The sequence below is a fragment of the Manihot esculenta genome, chromosome 17, assembly GCF_001659605.2.
Source record: "Manihot esculenta cultivar AM560-2 chromosome 17, M.esculenta_v8, whole genome shotgun sequence".
NCBI lineage: Eukaryota > Viridiplantae > Streptophyta > Magnoliopsida > Malpighiales > Euphorbiaceae > Manihot > Manihot esculenta.
The window spans coordinates 27,769,619-27,788,303 of NC_035177.2; the positions used below are offsets into that span (position 1 = coordinate 27,769,619).

At 30.2% G+C, this 18,685-nt stretch overlaps 1 protein-coding gene and 1 pseudogene across 1 annotated transcript; both read right to left on the reverse strand.

The window, feature by feature from the left end:
* Positions 1-4,515: 4,515 nt before the first annotated feature.
* On the reverse strand, positions 4,516-9,772 carry LOC110605675 (SEC12-like protein 2). Its single transcript, XM_021744321.2, has 10 exons — positions 9,352-9,772; positions 8,585-8,679; positions 8,060-8,210; positions 7,104-7,195; positions 6,902-7,001; positions 6,498-6,573; positions 6,051-6,171; positions 5,837-5,953; positions 5,666-5,730; positions 4,516-4,897 (listed from the first exon to the last, which is right to left on the reverse strand). Exons 1-10 carry the CDS (start codon positions 9,640-9,642, stop codon positions 4,803-4,805), a joined length of 1,203 nt encoding a protein of 400 aa, XP_021600013.1. The 5' UTR covers positions 9,643-9,772; the 3' UTR covers positions 4,516-4,802.
* Positions 9,773-10,719: 947 nt separating this feature from the next.
* Positions 10,720-16,087, reverse strand: LOC110605707 (annotated as a pseudogene).
* Positions 16,088-18,685: the final 2,598 nt, after the last annotated feature.

Genomic DNA, 18,685 nt, shown 5'->3' on the forward strand with positions numbered 1-18,685 from the left:
ATGGGTGACTATTTACAAGTGAGAAAGAGAGAAGGTAATTCGCAATTCAGAATTTGCATGGCACCCGGGGTGAGCATTCGGTCGGTTCGGTTCAAAATCGAACCGAACCGAATAAATCGAAAATCGAAATTTTATTGTTTATGAAAACTGAATCAAACCGATTTTGGTCAGAAACCGAATCGAACCGAACCGGTCTGATTCGGTTCGATTCGGTTCGGTTTGATCGGTTTCGAATTTTAATAATTTTTTTATTTTTTAACTTTATTTTTAGTATTTTAACATTTAATTAAAATATTTTAACTTTAATATAATTTAATTTCTCTATATTATTGAAAAAATATATTATTATCACTAATCGGTTCGGTTCGATTTTTTCGGTTTTTTTTAATCAAAACCGAACCGAATCGAAATAACTAAAATTTCTGAAATTAAAAATTAAATCGAACTGAAATATATAAAAAACCAAACTAAATTTTTAAATCAATTCGGTTCGATTAATTTTTTCAGTTTGAACCGAATACTGCTCAACCCTAACTCAGTGTATCACCTACCTTGGACTTCCTTTTAGGTGGGCCATCATTATGGTAACGGAATCAAATAAATTTTAATTTTTATAAAAATTCAATCCAATTGATTTGTATAAAAATTTGAATGAGTTTAATTCATTTGGATTTAATTTTGTTTAACCGTTTAAATTTTTTAATAAAATTTTTATTTTTTATACTCTATTTTTAATATTTTAAAAATTAATTAAAATATTTTAATTTTAATTATAATTTATTTCTTTTATATAATTATTTATTAATCAATTTAATTTTATTAATTTTTTATAAATTAAAATTAAATTAAAAAATAAATTAATTTTATTTTTAAAATTTTTATTTTAATTAATTTTTTCGATTTAAATAAAATATTATTAACTTTTTATCATAATGTATTAAATTTTGAGAGAATTATTGTGCGGTTTTAGGTTTTTAGAAAATTTATTATTCTATTATAAAATCACACAACTAAATGCACTATTTGTATTTTGTAACTTAATTATTTAGTTTTTTTTAATTAATTTATTTTAATAATAATGAATATTTAAAATTATATTAATTAAATTTTAAAAAAATTCTAAAAAAAATATAAAATTAAAGATTTTTTGATAAATAAAAGATCAACAAAGAACCATCAACGGTAAAAAATCTCGCGTAACAAAAAGTAGTGGATTTCTGCAGACCCTATAGTTACTGCTTGGCGGATTTCTACAGACTTTTTTCAATTACAGATTTTCTAATTTTTTTTAATTTACTATCATCTAATTAGTTCTAAAGTAATTTGATATTCTCCATCTTCAGAAACTTCAAATTTTAATTATAATATCATATAAAAAGATTAGTTTCTTAACTGCTATAGCAATTTATTTAGCAATTGAGAATGAGTTTTTTTTTTTTTTTTTTTTCAATTTGTGAAATGAATTTTATTATATTATATAATAATAGTTTTGTAAAGTACCAGAGTCAATTAATAGTTTTGTGAGTAGTATTGCCAAATAGTGTTTTTGGGACTTCTACATGTGGGGTCGGCTGGTGTATGATAAGAATAAAGACATAGTTAAACTTAAAATTTTGACAAAATATTGGAAATGTTAATAATTCAAGTAACATAATTGGATTCCTAATAATAATAAAAACTATAAATTATTATATTTATCAGACATTATGGTTAATTAATCAAAAAAATATGTAGTAATTGTAACAAATTTGGGATTTTGAATATTATATTTTATGAGTTGATTTGTAAGCATACCACAAATTATAAATTCACAATATTATAATATTATTTAATTATTAAATACTTTTTTACCATTTTATTTAATTAATTTAGTTATTTAATCAATTTAATTATTTAGCCAATTTTAATTAGTTGATTATAATTTATTCTATTTAAATAAATTATATATATAACATATATATACTAATTGAATTATATTATTATAATATAAATTATTAAAACAATTATATATATATATATAAATTGATTTTTCAATACGATGATGGATAAAAAAAATCATTTGACTCCTATATTATTATTATTTTTTTATTTCAATTTGATATGATTTTTCAATTTGAAACCCCCAAAAATATACAGTCTAAATACCGTCCGCTTTATTTTTTATATAAATTTTATATAATTTAAAATAAAATGAAAAATTCATATAGTTTATATTAATTTAAAATAAAAAATTTATAAATACTTAAATATATAAATACAATTATTAAATAAAATATATAAAATCTATCCATACACGAAATTTCATGTTTCACTTAAAGAAAATTGTGTTTTTCAATTTAATAAAAAATATAAAAAATAATTATTTCAGTATTTTCTATTTATAAAATATAAAAAACAGAAAATTTATTTTCTATTTTTCAATTAGAATTTAAAAAAGTTGAAATTAATACATCTTTTTAACTTTGAAAAACAAAAAAATATTTTTTTAAAAAGACATTTGTTTATAATTAAGCACGCTCTAAACCTCTCCGACTAAATTATAATTTTTACTAAATTTTAGAAATTATATAGTCAATTACCCTTTATATATTTTTTAAAATATCAAATGGTGAAATTGTTGGAAGAGGGCTGTCTCTCACAACCACCAAAACACATTCGGCTCAAACCTCGGGCTTTTTGCAAAATTAGGGGTTGAAGAAAAATTATTTGTGAATTTAGGTTTAAAAAAAAGTTATTTGCGGATTTGGGATTTGACTGCCAGGTGGCAGCCGAAAAATGAGCCTGGCGCCTATTTAACAGGCGCCAGAGCCTGGCGCCTATTTAACAGGCGCCAGCAGTTTTTTTGTTTTTTTTTAAGAATGGCCTGGCGCCACTTAGAGTGGCGCCAGGCCATTCTTTATTTTTTTTTTCTTTTTAAGAATGGCCTGACGCCACTCTAAGTGGTGCCAGGCCCTTCTTTATTTTTTTTATTTATTAAAATATTAAAATATTATAATTATATTAATTAATTAATATAATAGTATATAAATATTTAAAATTATAAAAATTAAAATTATTTTTATTGGACGGCTATTATACAGTCGTACATAATTACAAAATAATATTAATGTCCTAATATTTTGGAGAGTTATGAAATATATTATTATATAATTTGATAACCGCCGGATTTTTCTAACTCTAGAGGAAGCTAAACCCGAAAAAGTGAAATAGGTCTAAGGTCTCAGAAACTCACTTCATTTAGTCGGTCCAGCATCTTCGGTCTTGATGCAGACAGACACGGGGCAGATCGGGCTGCTCGCGAATCTGAGTTCAGCACGAGAAGTCCAGCCCGGTGATGTGACTTGAAGAAGAACAGTAAGCCTAGTCAATTCGCAGCTCTGCCCGCATGCGCGCTATAAGAATTAAATAGCCGTCACGTGAAGAGAGATTCTGATACTTCCATACTAGCGATCTAAGCTCGGTTGTAATTAGATAATATTAGATATTTTTATAATAATAAATATTTTTTATAATTTTAATATATTAATATTTAATAAATTTTATTATTAATTTTTAAATAAAAAATTAATATTATATTATGATTAAATATATAAAAATAATTCGATGGTAATTAGATATATAAAAATAATTCAATAATGTTCTTTATATTTATTTATTGATAAAATTTTTTATTATTTTAATAAATTAATACAGTAATTTTTATTTAAAAATTAATAATAAAATTTATTAAATATTAATATATTAAAATTATAAAAAATATTTATTATTATAAAAATATCTAATATTATCTAATTACTGTTCTTCTTCAAATCACATCACCGAGCTGGACTTCTCGTGCTGAACTCAAACTCGCGGACAGCCCGATCTGCCTCGTGTCTGTCTGTATCAAGACCGAAGATGCTGGACCGACTAAATGAAGTGAGTTTCTGAGACCTTAGACCTATTTCACTTTTTTGGGTTTAGCTTCCCCTAGAGTGAGAAAAGTCCGACGATTATCAAATTATATAATAATATATTTCATAACTCTCCAAAATATTAAGATATTAATATTGTTATGTAATTATGTACGACTGTATAATAGCAGTCCAATAAAAGTAAATTTAATTTTTATAATTTTAAATATTTATATATTATTATATTAATTAATTAATATAATTATAATATTTTAACATTTTAATAAATAAAAATAAATAAATAAATAAAAAATGGCCAAAGTGGCGCCAGGCCATTCTTAAAAAGAAAAAAAAAAATAAAGAATGGCCTGGCGCCACTCTAAGTGGCGCCAGGCCATTCTTAAAAAGAAAAAAAAAAAGGTTGGCGCCATTTTAAATGGCGCCAGGCTCTGGCGCCTATTAAATAGGCGCCAGACTCCTTTTTCGGCTGCCACCTAGCAGTCAAACCCCAAATCCGCAAATAACTTTTTTCTAACCCTAAATCTACAAATAATTTTTCTTCAACCCCTAATTTTGTAAAAAGCCCTCAAACCTCACTCCTAGTAGAGTTGAAATAATCAGATTTAAAAGGAATGCCTGAAAAGTTGTCATCCATTAACCACTAAGAGTTTCGAGTATGCACAGAAACGATCAATCCACATATAAACTGACTGTTGTCGGGACTTGAGCCAATAGACAGGGTGGCTTGATAGGTTGAACCAGACATTGAGCACAGCACCTCCACAAGTTCCAATTTGTCATTCACAATTTCAAAGATCTGCTTTTTCTTTTCTTTTCTTTCTTTTTTTTTTTTTTTTGTCGTAATAAGGCAGAAAGTTTCACGTTTCATTTGTTCAGAGTCCGTAAATTCTACCCAAGGAAAGGAAGAAGTCCTTCGTTCTTCATGAAATATGCAGCAATTGCCAGTAAAATTACGAATAAAATGATCCACAAACTTAATCCTCCTGCAAAGGAAAACAATAAGAGAAATGCGAATCAGAATCCAATGAAAATGGGGATGTGTCCTAAATGTTTTCCCAATCTCTATTATGCTCTCAACATGTTTCCTACAACTGCCCATCATCTCTCTTCACGCTTAAAATGACGCAATTCGTTTTGATTATTAATAAAACCGGGTGTTTTAGGAAGGGGAGGCTCTCTCCGCATGGTATTCGTGTGGTCCATTTTCTGAAGATTTAGTCATGTTTGTTATAGCCAGCTAGGCATAGCTGTGTATTTAGACAGAAATTGATGATTGTAAAAGATATGTTGATGACATCGAATCTGAATACAATCTCGGCCTTCTCTCTACTGATTCTTCTTTCTACTTTCATCTCCCTTGTTTCTCTATATTTCTATTTCTGTTTGGAATCCTTATCATTAAAACACCCATCCCCAGCCCTAGGTTTCTAGCTACGAGAATCACACTTGACTTTGTTTTATTTACAAATGAAATAAACATATTTACGGTATGAAAGCAGTAACAGTAGTAGGTTACTGCAAACTCATAGCGGACCGGGTACTTCCCCAGTGGTGTGTGTTACCTCCTCAACTAAGTACTCGGTTGTCATGAATAGTTGAGCAGAATCACATTGTCTTTAGTGATGGATCTTATTAGAGACCAAGATGTGTTTTAATCAGTCACCAAGTTACCAGGTTTATGAGCCCATTGCAGGTTAATGCCAATGGCAGGACATGGCTACTTGACAAAAATCCAAGTCTGGAATTCTTACCACTTTTCTTGTCCTCAACTGGTGTCACCCTTGCACTTGAGTCCATGGATACAGACACCAAAGCCCTGCATTAGAGCATGGTTTGTTTTAGTGATATTATTAGAAGGAAATTCACCCAGTGTACCGCGTTGATTAAAGCAGGAGACCATGCATCCATGTTAAATTTCCAACCTTGAATCATGGGAGAACGCCAATGCTGTTACCATGCCTAGGTGTGCTTTCCTAACCACTGTTTGAACTTGCATACTGGTTGGATTAATAATCAGCACGTCTCCTTGAATTGTCCCCCTGCATGTCGATTAATCATAAAGGAATAAATTTCAATGATGAAAGTGGTTGCTAAATGAGCTCAAGCAAGTGAAAGTAACAAAGTAAAGATAAGTACATTGCAAGGAACTTTCCATCAGGTGATACATTGAAAGAAGAAGCTGAATCACGACTTATATGCTTTGAGCCAATCCTCCTCCAAGAGCTTGTGTCCCATGTCTGAATACTTCCACCTTTGCCTAATTAAAACCATGTTTATGATGACCAGCTCATAGAACAGAAATGTTAAAAATCTTAGCTTCCTAGTTCCATTTGGTATGCATATTATTTTGTTTTTTCATCCAATATTTTGAAAAAAAAAAAACGCACTTGCGAAAAAGAATTAATGAAACAAGAAAAAGGGAAACTATAGATACTTGTTCTTCCGTTCTCATATCAACAAAAATAAACATGTGCTAATAATACAATTTCTGTTCAACCATATGAAAACACCAGAGAACCAAAAGCAATATGGATACCAAATGGGCCCTAACTAGAAATAATGACTCTCAGTTCGAATATTAACCTGTTATTGCAGCAATGTAAAGAACATGAGTGTCATCACTGCTTTGAGAAAATCTGCACATCGCAAACACCTCATCCTGGAGGCATCGCAACAATTCAGTTAGCTCAATGCCTCAATATTCATTTGAAAGAGGATCAAATAAATCAACTGAAATAAGGCTCTCAAAATTTATTCAATGATGAAAAATATATCAAATGTTGTGCATGCAAAACATCTGGTGGTCTACAAATAATCTAAGGTCAACTGAGTTACTGAACCACTAGGATGCAATTCCCATACTACTTTTTTCCTCAGGTTCAAGACTGAAACAGTAATCAACATGAATGCACATCAGTAAGAAGAAACAAATTCCTCAATGTGATAAACACCGTTAGCTAAAGAAATTATTATAATTCACCGCTTACATTGTCCTTTGATAAAGAAGCAACAACTGTTGAAGAAGTCACATCCCAAACCCTTCCAGGGCCACGACTTCCCAAGGAAACAAGAAATTTCCCATCAGGGCTGCAAGACAATTCAGTGATATCAGCACAAGTACCTCTCAACTCTTCATGCTTACCAGCTCAGAAAATAAAGATCTAACTTCTCTCTTCGCCATAGCAGTACCTGAAAGATAAATCCTTTAAAGATGCATGAGCTTCGGCCTCATTGAGAACAATTTCCATGCTGGGCCACTTGAAAACCCTTAAATGGCCATCCTGTACTGCAACAAATCAAAGCATCATACGGCATGCTACCTCAGAACAAAGGGACAAATATTACCTTATAAATCAGTGAACCTAAAAAAAGTTAGAAGGAGAAGATAATGTTTATTCTATCAGTTGAGTGATGACCAGCAATTCAACTGAGGGGTGAGCGTCCAAAAGGCAGGTCCTAAGATCTGCCATGGGATGAAAGGTGGAAATATAATTGCACCTTCCAAGACATACACATGTGAATGTGCATATATCACGCAAGAAGGAATCCACCAATAAAGAAATGGATGACACAAATATGTGAAAGCATGATGTAACATTCTACTTCTCATGAACCTTTCAGCTATTTTGCACATAATTCATTTAAAACATGCAGTCCATGGTCATAAAGTATTAGTATTTGTATTTGTGGTAGCAGTTTTCTTCCTGTATTTTCATAGAAAACTCAATTCAGTCAAATTTCATTTCATTTAAATTTTTAGAGAACATAGTTAAGTTTATTCCACTTTCTCAACTATTTAGCTTAGCAGTGAATGTCTTCATATTCATGCAAGCAGGCTCACATATAAGCTTAACATGTAAATTTTTGAATCAAATCAACAGATATCAAGTAAGCATTCCCTTAAAAATTAGTCACCAATGTTTCATCGTCTGCCTCTCTTTTGCATCAATGAGACACAGAAAAGAAACAACACACTGCAATCCCCCCCATCCCTCTCCAAATACATAAATAAATAAATAAATGAAAAAAAAAAGAAGGGAGCTTATCATACTTTTATTTCTAACCATTGTAGGAAGCACACAAAATCCATTTGCCACTAATCTATTAAAACCAACAACAAATTATGTTTGTAACAATATCTCTACCTCTCCACCAACAGCAAGTACAGAACCATCACTGTTAAAGGCCAATGCTAACTGCTGTCCAATGTCTTCTAGTTGGGTGAGAACTTTTACTGACTCTTTTAGGCTCAATTTGTGGGCATCATTGTCCTTCACTTCATCCCAGTTGAAAAATCTACACCAGAAGTATAGCATACAGTAATTCCTTAGTAACTGCAAAAAATTACATTAACCAGAAGAAAATATCATTTATTCATTAACTCCAGTTGCCTTGAAGAATGAACTGGGCAGAACTTAAACAATGGCCGTCCATGGTTTATGAGTCATAATCATAAACTTATACAACAAAAATATGTGTTAATGAGGGGGCAAAAGGAAAAGAAGGAACAAACTGCATCAGGAAAGCTTAAAAAGCATAAGAATGTCTAGTTCATACACCCATTAAATAATACAAGCTGTGTTTCCCACCCTCCCCAAAGAGCTAACTCCACAGAATTTCTCCTAAAAGTTTTGTTAATACTTAAAAAATAAGCAAAATAAAATAATTACCGACAGCTTTTTGGCAATGCACAAAGCAGGCCATCTCCACCTGGGTGAACAGCCATTCTATAAGGCAAGTCAGAACCAAGTCCGAGCTTAGCTACCTAAAACATAAGATAACACAAGCATACACAATCATGTCGTCTCAAATAAGAGAATGTAACAGTTGAATGATGTTAATCAGTTAATGAGATGCCTCACAGCCAAGCATAAGCAAAAATTGCCTGCAAACTAATTCTAATAGACATGGCATACAATGAAATATTAATGTAAAAAAAAAGAAACCAAAAAATAAAGAAAGGCGAGGAAAAAAATCTGTTGCCAGAAATCTCCAACACTCCAAGACAAAGGTCACACTGTCCATGACATCTAACCAAAAAGAAAAAGAAAAACAGAGAAAATAACATTAAAAAGGAACCTGTAACATTCTTTGGTTGATCAACTCCATTCGAATAAGCAGATAAAATTTGCATCAAAATTACAAACCATTGGATTTGAAATATAATTGTCACTACAGCCATCTAAATTTCTAGGTAAGCCAAAAAAAAAAAAAAAGTGGCTCTACGCTATAGTAATCAATACAGAGCTGGAAAAGGCTGTATACGTGTGTGTGTATACTCGGTTTCCATATTTAGAAAAGAGCTCTGTTTAAGCTACGGCAACAAAACTGAATATGTAAAGTTATATTTTAGAATAAACTACATTTAAATTATCCAGATAAGAGACAAATATGAACAAGGGTTGGATTCTTATAGTAAGTGAAAAATTCAACATACAGGCTGAGCAGACAGAGAACTGGAGGCGAAATCGAAATGAGAGAGAACGATAGCGTTGGGGATGCCGCTGCGACCTTCTCCGCCACCTCCGGCGAGAACAACGTAGTATTGATCGGAGATCTCCTGCTGAGGGGATTCCTTACCTGAATCTTCATCTTTGTCTTCGGATTGTTGACGATCGTGAGATTGAAGCTTGGATCTGAGTTCCTTGATGGGAACCCAAGCAGAAGAGTAGAAAGGGACGCCGTATTTTTGCAGGGTAGGAGGATCAGGCTTCTTGCTATTTCCCATTGCCCCGTCTCAGCGACCGGAATTTGGATATTTTCGATGGACCGAATCAGTTCACTGAATCTTCTTACGCGTTTGGATGCACTTCAGCACTCACAATTAAAACTTCAAACTTCCAAGTGGCGTCTTTTTATTTATTTATTAATATTGATTACATATTATAGTTCTCTGGCCAAAAAAATAAAAACACTAATATTTTTATTTGATTTTTAATCTTCATACTATCTTTTTATCTTTTCTAAAAAGTTCAGTTTTTTTTTTTAACCAATGCAATAGATTTTGCATTTTATAAAGCTTATAAAACGGCTAAGAGAGAGGTACAGAAATCGTTCTCGGGCCCATATTAAAATCAAACAAATAAAAAATATCAAATCAGAAGACTCGATTGGAATCAAACCCAAATTAAAAAAAACAATAAAATCAAATCAAAACCATGCAAACACAACAATCCAAAAGAAAACAACCCAACACCGACTATCACCACCGAGTCCACTGATTCCATCACCGCAGCAGCGTCGCACACCGCATCATCACAATCGCTCCAAATATGACAGGCAAAACAGAGCCAAACACAAAGTAATCACAGCAAAATAATTAGAAACAGAAAAAAGAAAACATGCAAGAATAGAGGCTCTAAAAATAATCATCCAAACTCCAATCAAACACAATCAGAAAAAGTTGCGGTAGAACTTTTTATAATTTAATTAGTAAATTTTATTATTATTTTGTAATGTATTTTGATTATATAAAGTGATTAAATAACAGAAAAAAATTAATTAAATTATTTAAAAATAAAATTACAAAAAGTAAATGAATATATAAATATAATCACATAAATTCAACATATAAAATCAATAATGAGAAAAGTGAATGATGTATATGAAATTCTTACAATAAAGAGGTGATTTGGTCCTATATGTCATCTAGTTGGAGTCATTTTCAAAATTATAAAACTACTACTAACTTCAACTATTAAAGCAATTAATCGCATTTGATTATCTCAGCTTGCCAACATACCTCTTCTTGTAATGAATACATCTCAGGAGTAAGAGAACAGGTATAGTAAATGAACTATTATAGACCTCTTTTTTTTTTTTTTAATACAATTAGTTTCGACTGACTTTCGAAATCGAAACCTCTCAGTTCTGGAAATGATTACAGCACCAAGGAGTTAAAACCCGTTGATAGTATAGGCCTCTTATTAATCCGTTGGATAACATGCCTGAGAGAGGCCCATATGGTGAACTTGAGAAGTTACAGTGGAAGTTGCAGGACAGATAATGCTTATATACTATTCGTGATACATTTGATATTCTATTTTCTTCTTTTTATCAAATGAAGAATCTGATTTATCCATGGCTAGATGATTGACCCTTTACTGTAGATGAGAGTGCAGCCACAGCTTCACCAACTGTCAAGAACAGGGTATCTGGCTTCAAGATATCATGTGCAGCATCGGCCCTTTGCAGCTTCTCCATCACCTCTCCCAGAGGATTCACCAGTACAAGCTGTGATGCCCATTATCAATCATAACATTATCAACAAATTAATACAAAAATAAAAAGAAAGAAAATATACTGGGTACTTGCCTCTATTCCCCTATGTTCTGTTGCTTTCTTTAAATCCTTGAAGAGTGAGACTCCTGTTGTGTCAATGGCATTCACAGCTGAAAAATGGAAGATATGCATTATAGTTAATTTGCATGCCTATTTTAATAGCTTCTCTTTCCAGATTTTGTTAGCTTTTAGAGTTAAGTTGATGCAAAATTCTGCAGACAAACTTACTTGATAGGTCAAGGATTAGAAAATGGATACTTGATTGTTGCTTTGCATCTTCTTGTGTTTCATATTCTTCAATCCATCTCAGAATCCTATCAGAGGCAAAGCCAATTTATTAATTAGGGACAAGCATAATTAGTTAGTAACTTGATGCATGAATCAACCTTTCTTTGAGGTAAGTTGTATTGGCAAAGTTGATAGGGGCTTCAATGCTTAAAATGAGAAACCCAGGAACCATCACAGCTTCCATGTAATGATGAAGGTCACGGTATATGTCTGTCCCTGGTATGCTCCCCAAGATCACTGTCTTTGGCCTTGTAACTTGCAGGAGGATCTTGAATATTGATATTCCTACCTGATCACCAAATGATCATCACCACTGATTCATCGCAATGTATAAGAGCTGATAGCTGATTATTGATAGCTGTGAACTTACCGCAATGGCGAGGCCTTCTTGAACTGATATGAAAATAACACCAAAGAATGCGCATAACAGAACCATGAAATCATATTTGTCAATCTTCCAGATATGGTAAGCAGTTGGGATATCTATGAGGCCAACTACTGCTGTTACTATTATGGCACCCAATACAACATTTGGTGTGTATTGAAATAAAGGCATCAGGAAGAGGAGAGTCACCATCACTGTTACTGACATTATAATGTTAGAAACTGCTGTTTTAGCTCCTGCATTGTGATTAACAGCAGACCGCGAAAAAGCACCTGAAATTCAAATTTCTGTTAAAAATACTTCCAGATGTTTCTTCTGATTCTTATTATTACATACTACTCCTCAACCTTGTCTTGCTTATTTGCATTAGAAGGAAACAAGAAACCGGGTCTATGTGGATCCACAGCGTAATCTGTGGGATTTTATCTGGATCCCACTTTATATTTAGACTACAGATCCATGTGAATCCAGCCTAAGTATTTCTCGATATAATAGAACGTGCACCTGTTGTAACATAGCAGGAAGTGGAGGAGCCAATTATGTTCATTAACCCAATTGCCATCATTTCCTTGTTACCATCCACTTGGTAGTTTTTCAGAGCAGCAAAAGTCCTTCCCACTGCTATCCCTTCCTGTTTTCAACAATGGGCAGCATTTGTAAATATTGTTTCACTGCTTCAGCTTCCAAGTTTAAGCTGCATGACTAGCAGATACAAAATACAACTGTAGAAAAAGGCGAAGAAACTCACAGTGAGGGAAATAATGCCAGTAACAAGGCCAGTTTTCACAACTAGTCCAAGATAGCTTCCATGAAAATGCAGCATGTTCCATGAAGGAGGATTTAATCCCTCTTGTAATTTTCCTATCTGATAACAAAACCAAAAGTCATCCCTTACAAATATAATCAAGCATTTATTCCGAGGTTAAGATTAACTTTTATTATTCGTGCCCACATCATTAAATAATCCATTAATTCCTCCCAGAGTTCACAATATATACTGTAAGTAACGATGAGTAGACTATGAGAAATTAACTCACAATACTGATCCCATGATGTTGAGCCTTGCATGCGAAAACCAGGATGGTAGACAGAATCACAGAGAAAAGAGGGGCTACGGCCGAAACCCAAAACAGCTTTGGTTTTCTCATGCTCTGCATGGCACACATTCCAATAATGAACATTCAATATGGGAAATCAACTATCAAATCTTACCAATAATAACTTGCCTTCATATCTTTTATGGTGAAACTAAATGTCCCCAACCGTACATTACTACTGGAACAAATTTCCAAGTTGCATGAAGTTTCATTCCAATAAGGGAAAATTTGTATTTGGTCCCTATAGTTTAGTGAAGTAGCTACTTAGTCTTTCTATTTAAAAAAACTATTTAGTCTCTTAGGTTAATTCCACAGATTAAATGATTATAATTTTAAAATTATAAAAACTAAATAGTTAGTTCTGAAATTAGAGACACTAATTAGAAATAATATCACTTTAATCATCTCATATATACTAAATGCTTAAATAGATGGAAGAACTGAAATAATTAACTGTTTAAAAAATATTTTTGGAAATAAAAAGATTAAGCAATTAGTTTATAAGAACTAAACCTTTATTTATTTATGAAAAATAACTTAGATTTGAAAAATATTTTTCGTAAAAAATATATTCTATATAAAATATTTTTCAATAAAATAATTTTGTTACATTTTAATTTAAAAAATAAAATATATTAATAAATTTATATATAAATGTTAATAAAATTTTCAAAGTGAAAAAAATGATTTCTTCTCTTAAAAAAATAATTAATTTCTCTTAAAATAGTTAAAATTTTTCTTTAATTAGAAAAATATTTTATGCTAATTAATTTTCTTAATGCCCCAAATATATTTTCTTCGCCAAAGAAATGGATCCTAAATAATAATAAATTGCTACTAGAGTAATAATAAATGCTATCAAGAAAACATTGAGCAGACAAGTTCAAACTTGTAGGGGAATGATTCAGAAATATTTTTCTAACACGTAATAGGCAAATAAATTCTAAAATTTTTAATTGGAGAAATTTTGATATTATATATAATAATCCATTCAATCTAAAAGCCCAAATTCATAGACAAAAGTACTATTAATAATAATAGTAATAAACCCAGTAGACTTCATTCGTATGACAAGTACATCTTTTCAATTCCGGCAAAATCCTAAACCTGAGTTCCGGAATTTTTCACTTTTGAGTATTCCATTTTCTCGCTCATTCAATTTATATATTCAAGGTACAAAATTAAAACATAATAATAATAATACTAATAATAATGTCTGTGGAATCTCAGAGAACAAACCAAAAATTACAGAAAAAGTTGGATGGGTTACACGGAAATGAACTGGGAATGGAAAAGAACGAGATAAGCTTGAACGAAACCCATAAAAGACAAAAAGTAATGCTATGCTATGATGACCTGTTGAATAGAATTCTACCTAAAATTTTCCCATATATATTTACAATTCCAATTTTAAAACAAATAATGCATCCCTACTCCTATTGATATACCTAGACTTTAAAAAAAAATAATAATAATAATGCATGCTGATTTGTATAAAACGTAAAGAAAAAAAAAAAGAAAAATTACTTCATATAATAATAATAATAATAATAATAATAAAAAGAATGCGTGAATTAACATAAAGTGGAGAGTGGAGAGTGGAGAGTGGAGAGATTAAAGAAGTAAACGTACAACGTGTCTGGCCACCAGAAGGAGCACAAGGAAGCAAAACCCCATAAGAATTGTTTGCCAAGACCACTGCGCATGCGAGAAAATGGACAATAGAGAGGATATATTTATCCAGTTAGAATTATAATTTATATCTTTCAAGTTTTCAGTCCTGTTGGTTGCAAGATTTTAGAGATAATGGTGAATCATAATGATAACTTCAAGCAATGATTGAAGAAAGAAGATGGAGAAACTATAGCCACTCCCATCAGGTATTTTTAGTTTACTTGTTGTCTTTGGAAGGTCTTCCTTTTTTTTTCTCTTGAATTTCTGTAAAATGAAAAATGATGAGTGTTGGCAGGTGATGTTACCTCATGGGTGTTGTGGAAAACAGAGCTCAGAACAGGAACCAGACCCATTTGTTTTGTAAAATGAGTGATTCCAAGGAGACTTTTAAGCTGTTGCAGAGAGACAATAACTGCAGCTCCAGCCATGAATCCAATCAGAGTGGCCTCTGAAAGGAAATCAATAATGAATCCTAGCCTGATAAAAAGCATGAATTGTTAAGTGGAAACCTTATACTTTCAGAAAATTAAAAAACAAAAAAGGAAGGATGGAACTCTTAATTACCTTAACAATCCTAAGGAAGCTTGGAAGAGACCAGCAAAAAAAGTTGATGAAAAAGCTAATTGAAGAAACAAGACAGGGTCATTGGTTGGAGATACTTCTTGCCTAAGCATTGATCCAAGTATAAGAGAAGCAATAGAAACAGGTCCAACAGCAAGGTCTCTTGAGCTTCCAAGAACGGCATAAACGAGAGGAGGAACAAAGCTCGAGTCTGAAACATTAAATCAAACATGAAGTGTGCTTCAATGGCCTGAAAAAACAAACTGCATATGCTAAAATAAAAGAAGAAACATGTCAGAAAATGAAAATACTCACAGAGGCCCACTATAGGAGGCAGACTAGCAAGATTAGCATAACTGATACCCTGAAAATTTTCATTAAAAAAATGGGTAAAATGAAGAAGCTTGGAAAAATGAAGAAACCCTTTTGTTTTCTTCTGCTGCATGTACACAGAAATCAAGAAAGTTAAACAAAATCAAACCTGTGGGATGGCTAAACTGGCAATGGTGAGGCCAGAAACAATATCAGATTTGAAGAGCTTGAGGGTATAATTAGGACCATTGAAGAATAGGAAAAACAAATTGAGCAGCAAGAATCCATTTCTTGTTTAATGGCTGTCCTTTGAATTGGCGCAGAGGATCATCAGGGAAGAAAGTTTCTTTAAGTCTAGTCTTGAACTTGTGCAGTGTGCTCTTATGGGGTGGTGGGACTACTTTGTGAACCTCCATAGGTGATATTTCTAAGCAATGAGAATGCATGTTACTGTTACTGCCAGCATTTGGATCCATGGTTGAGAAAATGTTTGTTTCTGTTATTCGGTCGGTGTGGTTTGTTTTTGATCAAAGCTTCTGTTTTTATTTCAGATTCTTTCTTTTTCTACCTATCAATCAACTTCTCTAGGACGCTACCAAACAAAGTAGTAATCGTTGAAGCTTTTGTTGGGTTAGAAGTTTTACAGAATGAATTTATTTTTGGAAAAGTTTATAGTTTTTAAAATTTTTATGTTTAAGTACATTAATGATCTTTTGCCATTGATTTTTCTAATTGTTGAAAGAAAAAACTTTATCAAAATTTTATAGAATTCTATTTTAATAACATTAAAATGAATTTTTCCCTTTAAAGTATTTTTGAACTCTAAATTACCATATTAAACCGACTAGAGTGAGATTAAATCTTGTAATAGAAAGTTAAAGAATCAAAAAATCAAATATGAATTTATTATAAATAAAAGTAAAGTGCATTAAATCAGATTGCATTAATTAAAAATATTTAAATATCTTTAAAAGAATTTTCCATACTCTTTGAACATTTTACTCTAAAAATTATAGTTTACCCTATCTTCTCATAAAAAGAGTATAAAGGAGAGTGAGGAAAGTTGAAGAACTTTATCAAAGCATCCTACATTTTTTGAGTCAACTTGTATGCGTGTCTTTTATTTACTGTTAGGAATATCCTCTCTAAACTTTTCTTTATCCGAATTAAATTTTACCTTCAGATATTTCTAGAATGTACATTCCAACATTATTTTATTTTATTTTATACAAGTATTTGAGGCTGGTTTAGCCATTACCCAAGTTACTAGGTTTAGCCATTACCCAAGTTACTAGAGTGAGCAGTATTCGGTTTAAATCGAAAAAATTGATCGAATTGAATCGATTTAAAAATTTAATTCGATTTTTTATACATTTCGATTGGGTTCGATTTTAAATTTTAAAAATTTCGGTTATTTCGATTTAATTCGGTTTTGATCAGAAAAAATCGAAAAAATTAAACCGAATCGATTAGTGATAATAATATATTTTTTCAATAATATAGAGAAATTAAATCATATTAAAATTAAAATATTTTAATTAAATTTTAAAATATTAAAAATAAAGTGTAAAAAATAAAAAAATTATTAAAAATCGAAACCGATTAAATCGAACCGAATCAGGCCGGTTCAATTCGATTCGATTTCTAATCAAAATCGATTCGATTCGATTTTTATAAACACTAAAAATTCAGTTTTCAATTTACTCGATTCGTTTCGATTTTAAATCGAACCGACCGAATGCTCACCCTTACAGTTACCGATGTAAATTAAGAATAATTAATTATTAGGTGTAACATTAGCATTATGTATAATAAATATATTTTTAATTAAAAAAAAAGTTTAGAGAGTTCATATTATAATTAAAATAAATATTTTATTAACATTAAATCTAATGATAATGTTAAATAAATTCTATAACTAATAATTAAATTAAAAGGATTATATAGATATAATAATTGCATATTATTAATAATGTTCCAAAATTTACGCTAATCATGATATATACAACACCTAAGCATTTTATCATATTAATTTGTCTTAACAAGCAAGATGCGTTCATATTGGTCAATAAATATTCAACAGGCTAACCAAAGGCAATAATTATTATATAAATTATAACTGAGGTTCAATTTTTTTCAAAAATTTAAAAAATAAAAAATTTTAATAAATTTATTTATAATAGTCTGAATAAAATTATGAAAATTTTAAAAATAATTCACTTTTTTAAAAAGATGAAATAATTTTTTAAAAGTGATTTTATTTTCTCTTTTAGTACTCCAAGCATTATAAAATATGAAAAATATTTTTTAAAAAACAAATAAAGCTTATATAATATTTTTATCTTCATATAAATTAAAAATATAATTAATAAAACCAAAATTATAAATTTTTTATTATATTCTTAAAATTAATATATTTACTTTTCAAACATATTAAAAAATGTTGAAAAAATGATAAATAATATTTTTAAAAAGAATAACTTATAATTTAGAATGAATGAAGATAAAATAATAAATTTATTTTTGATAAAATATGTATTATTGAGTTTGGATTGATGGAATTTTAAATCTGGCAATTTGGACCCACCAAAAATTGGCTTGTCGTTTTCTAAAACCACCACCATTATTAGGAAAGGAGTCTTATTCTAATTGCTAACCTCTAATTACTATAACTACAGACAACATCAAATATTTTCAAAGTTTATATAATTACTTCTTTCTTAGAGAGTTGAAGTCTCTCGTCACAATCAATCTAATTGGACATTCTTAAAATTATTCTTAAAATTACGAGAATTTCTTTTTAAATGAGAATTGGAAATTCGAAAGATAGAAATTTAAAATTTTTTATCTTTATTTAAATATATTTATCATCAAATTAAATTTATAAATAAATTAAAAGTTATTAATTATTATTTTTTTAATTTTATTTTTTTCTCTACCGAATACAATAATTATTTTAATAATTTTTTATGATATTATCTTATAGTTTTTTTTCTCTTAATTATTATTTTTCTAGTGATAAATTAATGGAGAAAAATTAATAACATTGAAGTAATTAAATGAGACAATCAAATGATTATTTAATCAAATTAAAGAGTATTTTGTTATTATCTCTATGGTTTAATAGTTTTTTAATTACTATATAAATACCTTAAACCACAAATAAAAAAAAA

Coding starts and splice junctions, on each gene's coding strand:
- LOC110605675 (XM_021744321.2), bottom strand. CDS start 9,642: ATGGGAAATAGCAAGAAGCCTGATCCTCCTACCCTGCAAAAATACGGC. Junction 8,211..8,584: donor GCATTGCCAAAAAGCTGTCG/GTAATTATTTTA, acceptor CTTCTGGTGTAG/ATTTTTCAACTGGGATGAAG. Junction 6,574..6,901: donor CTTCTTTATCAAAGGACAAT/GTAAGCGGTGAA, acceptor CGATGCCTCCAG/GATGAGGTGTTTGCGATGTG.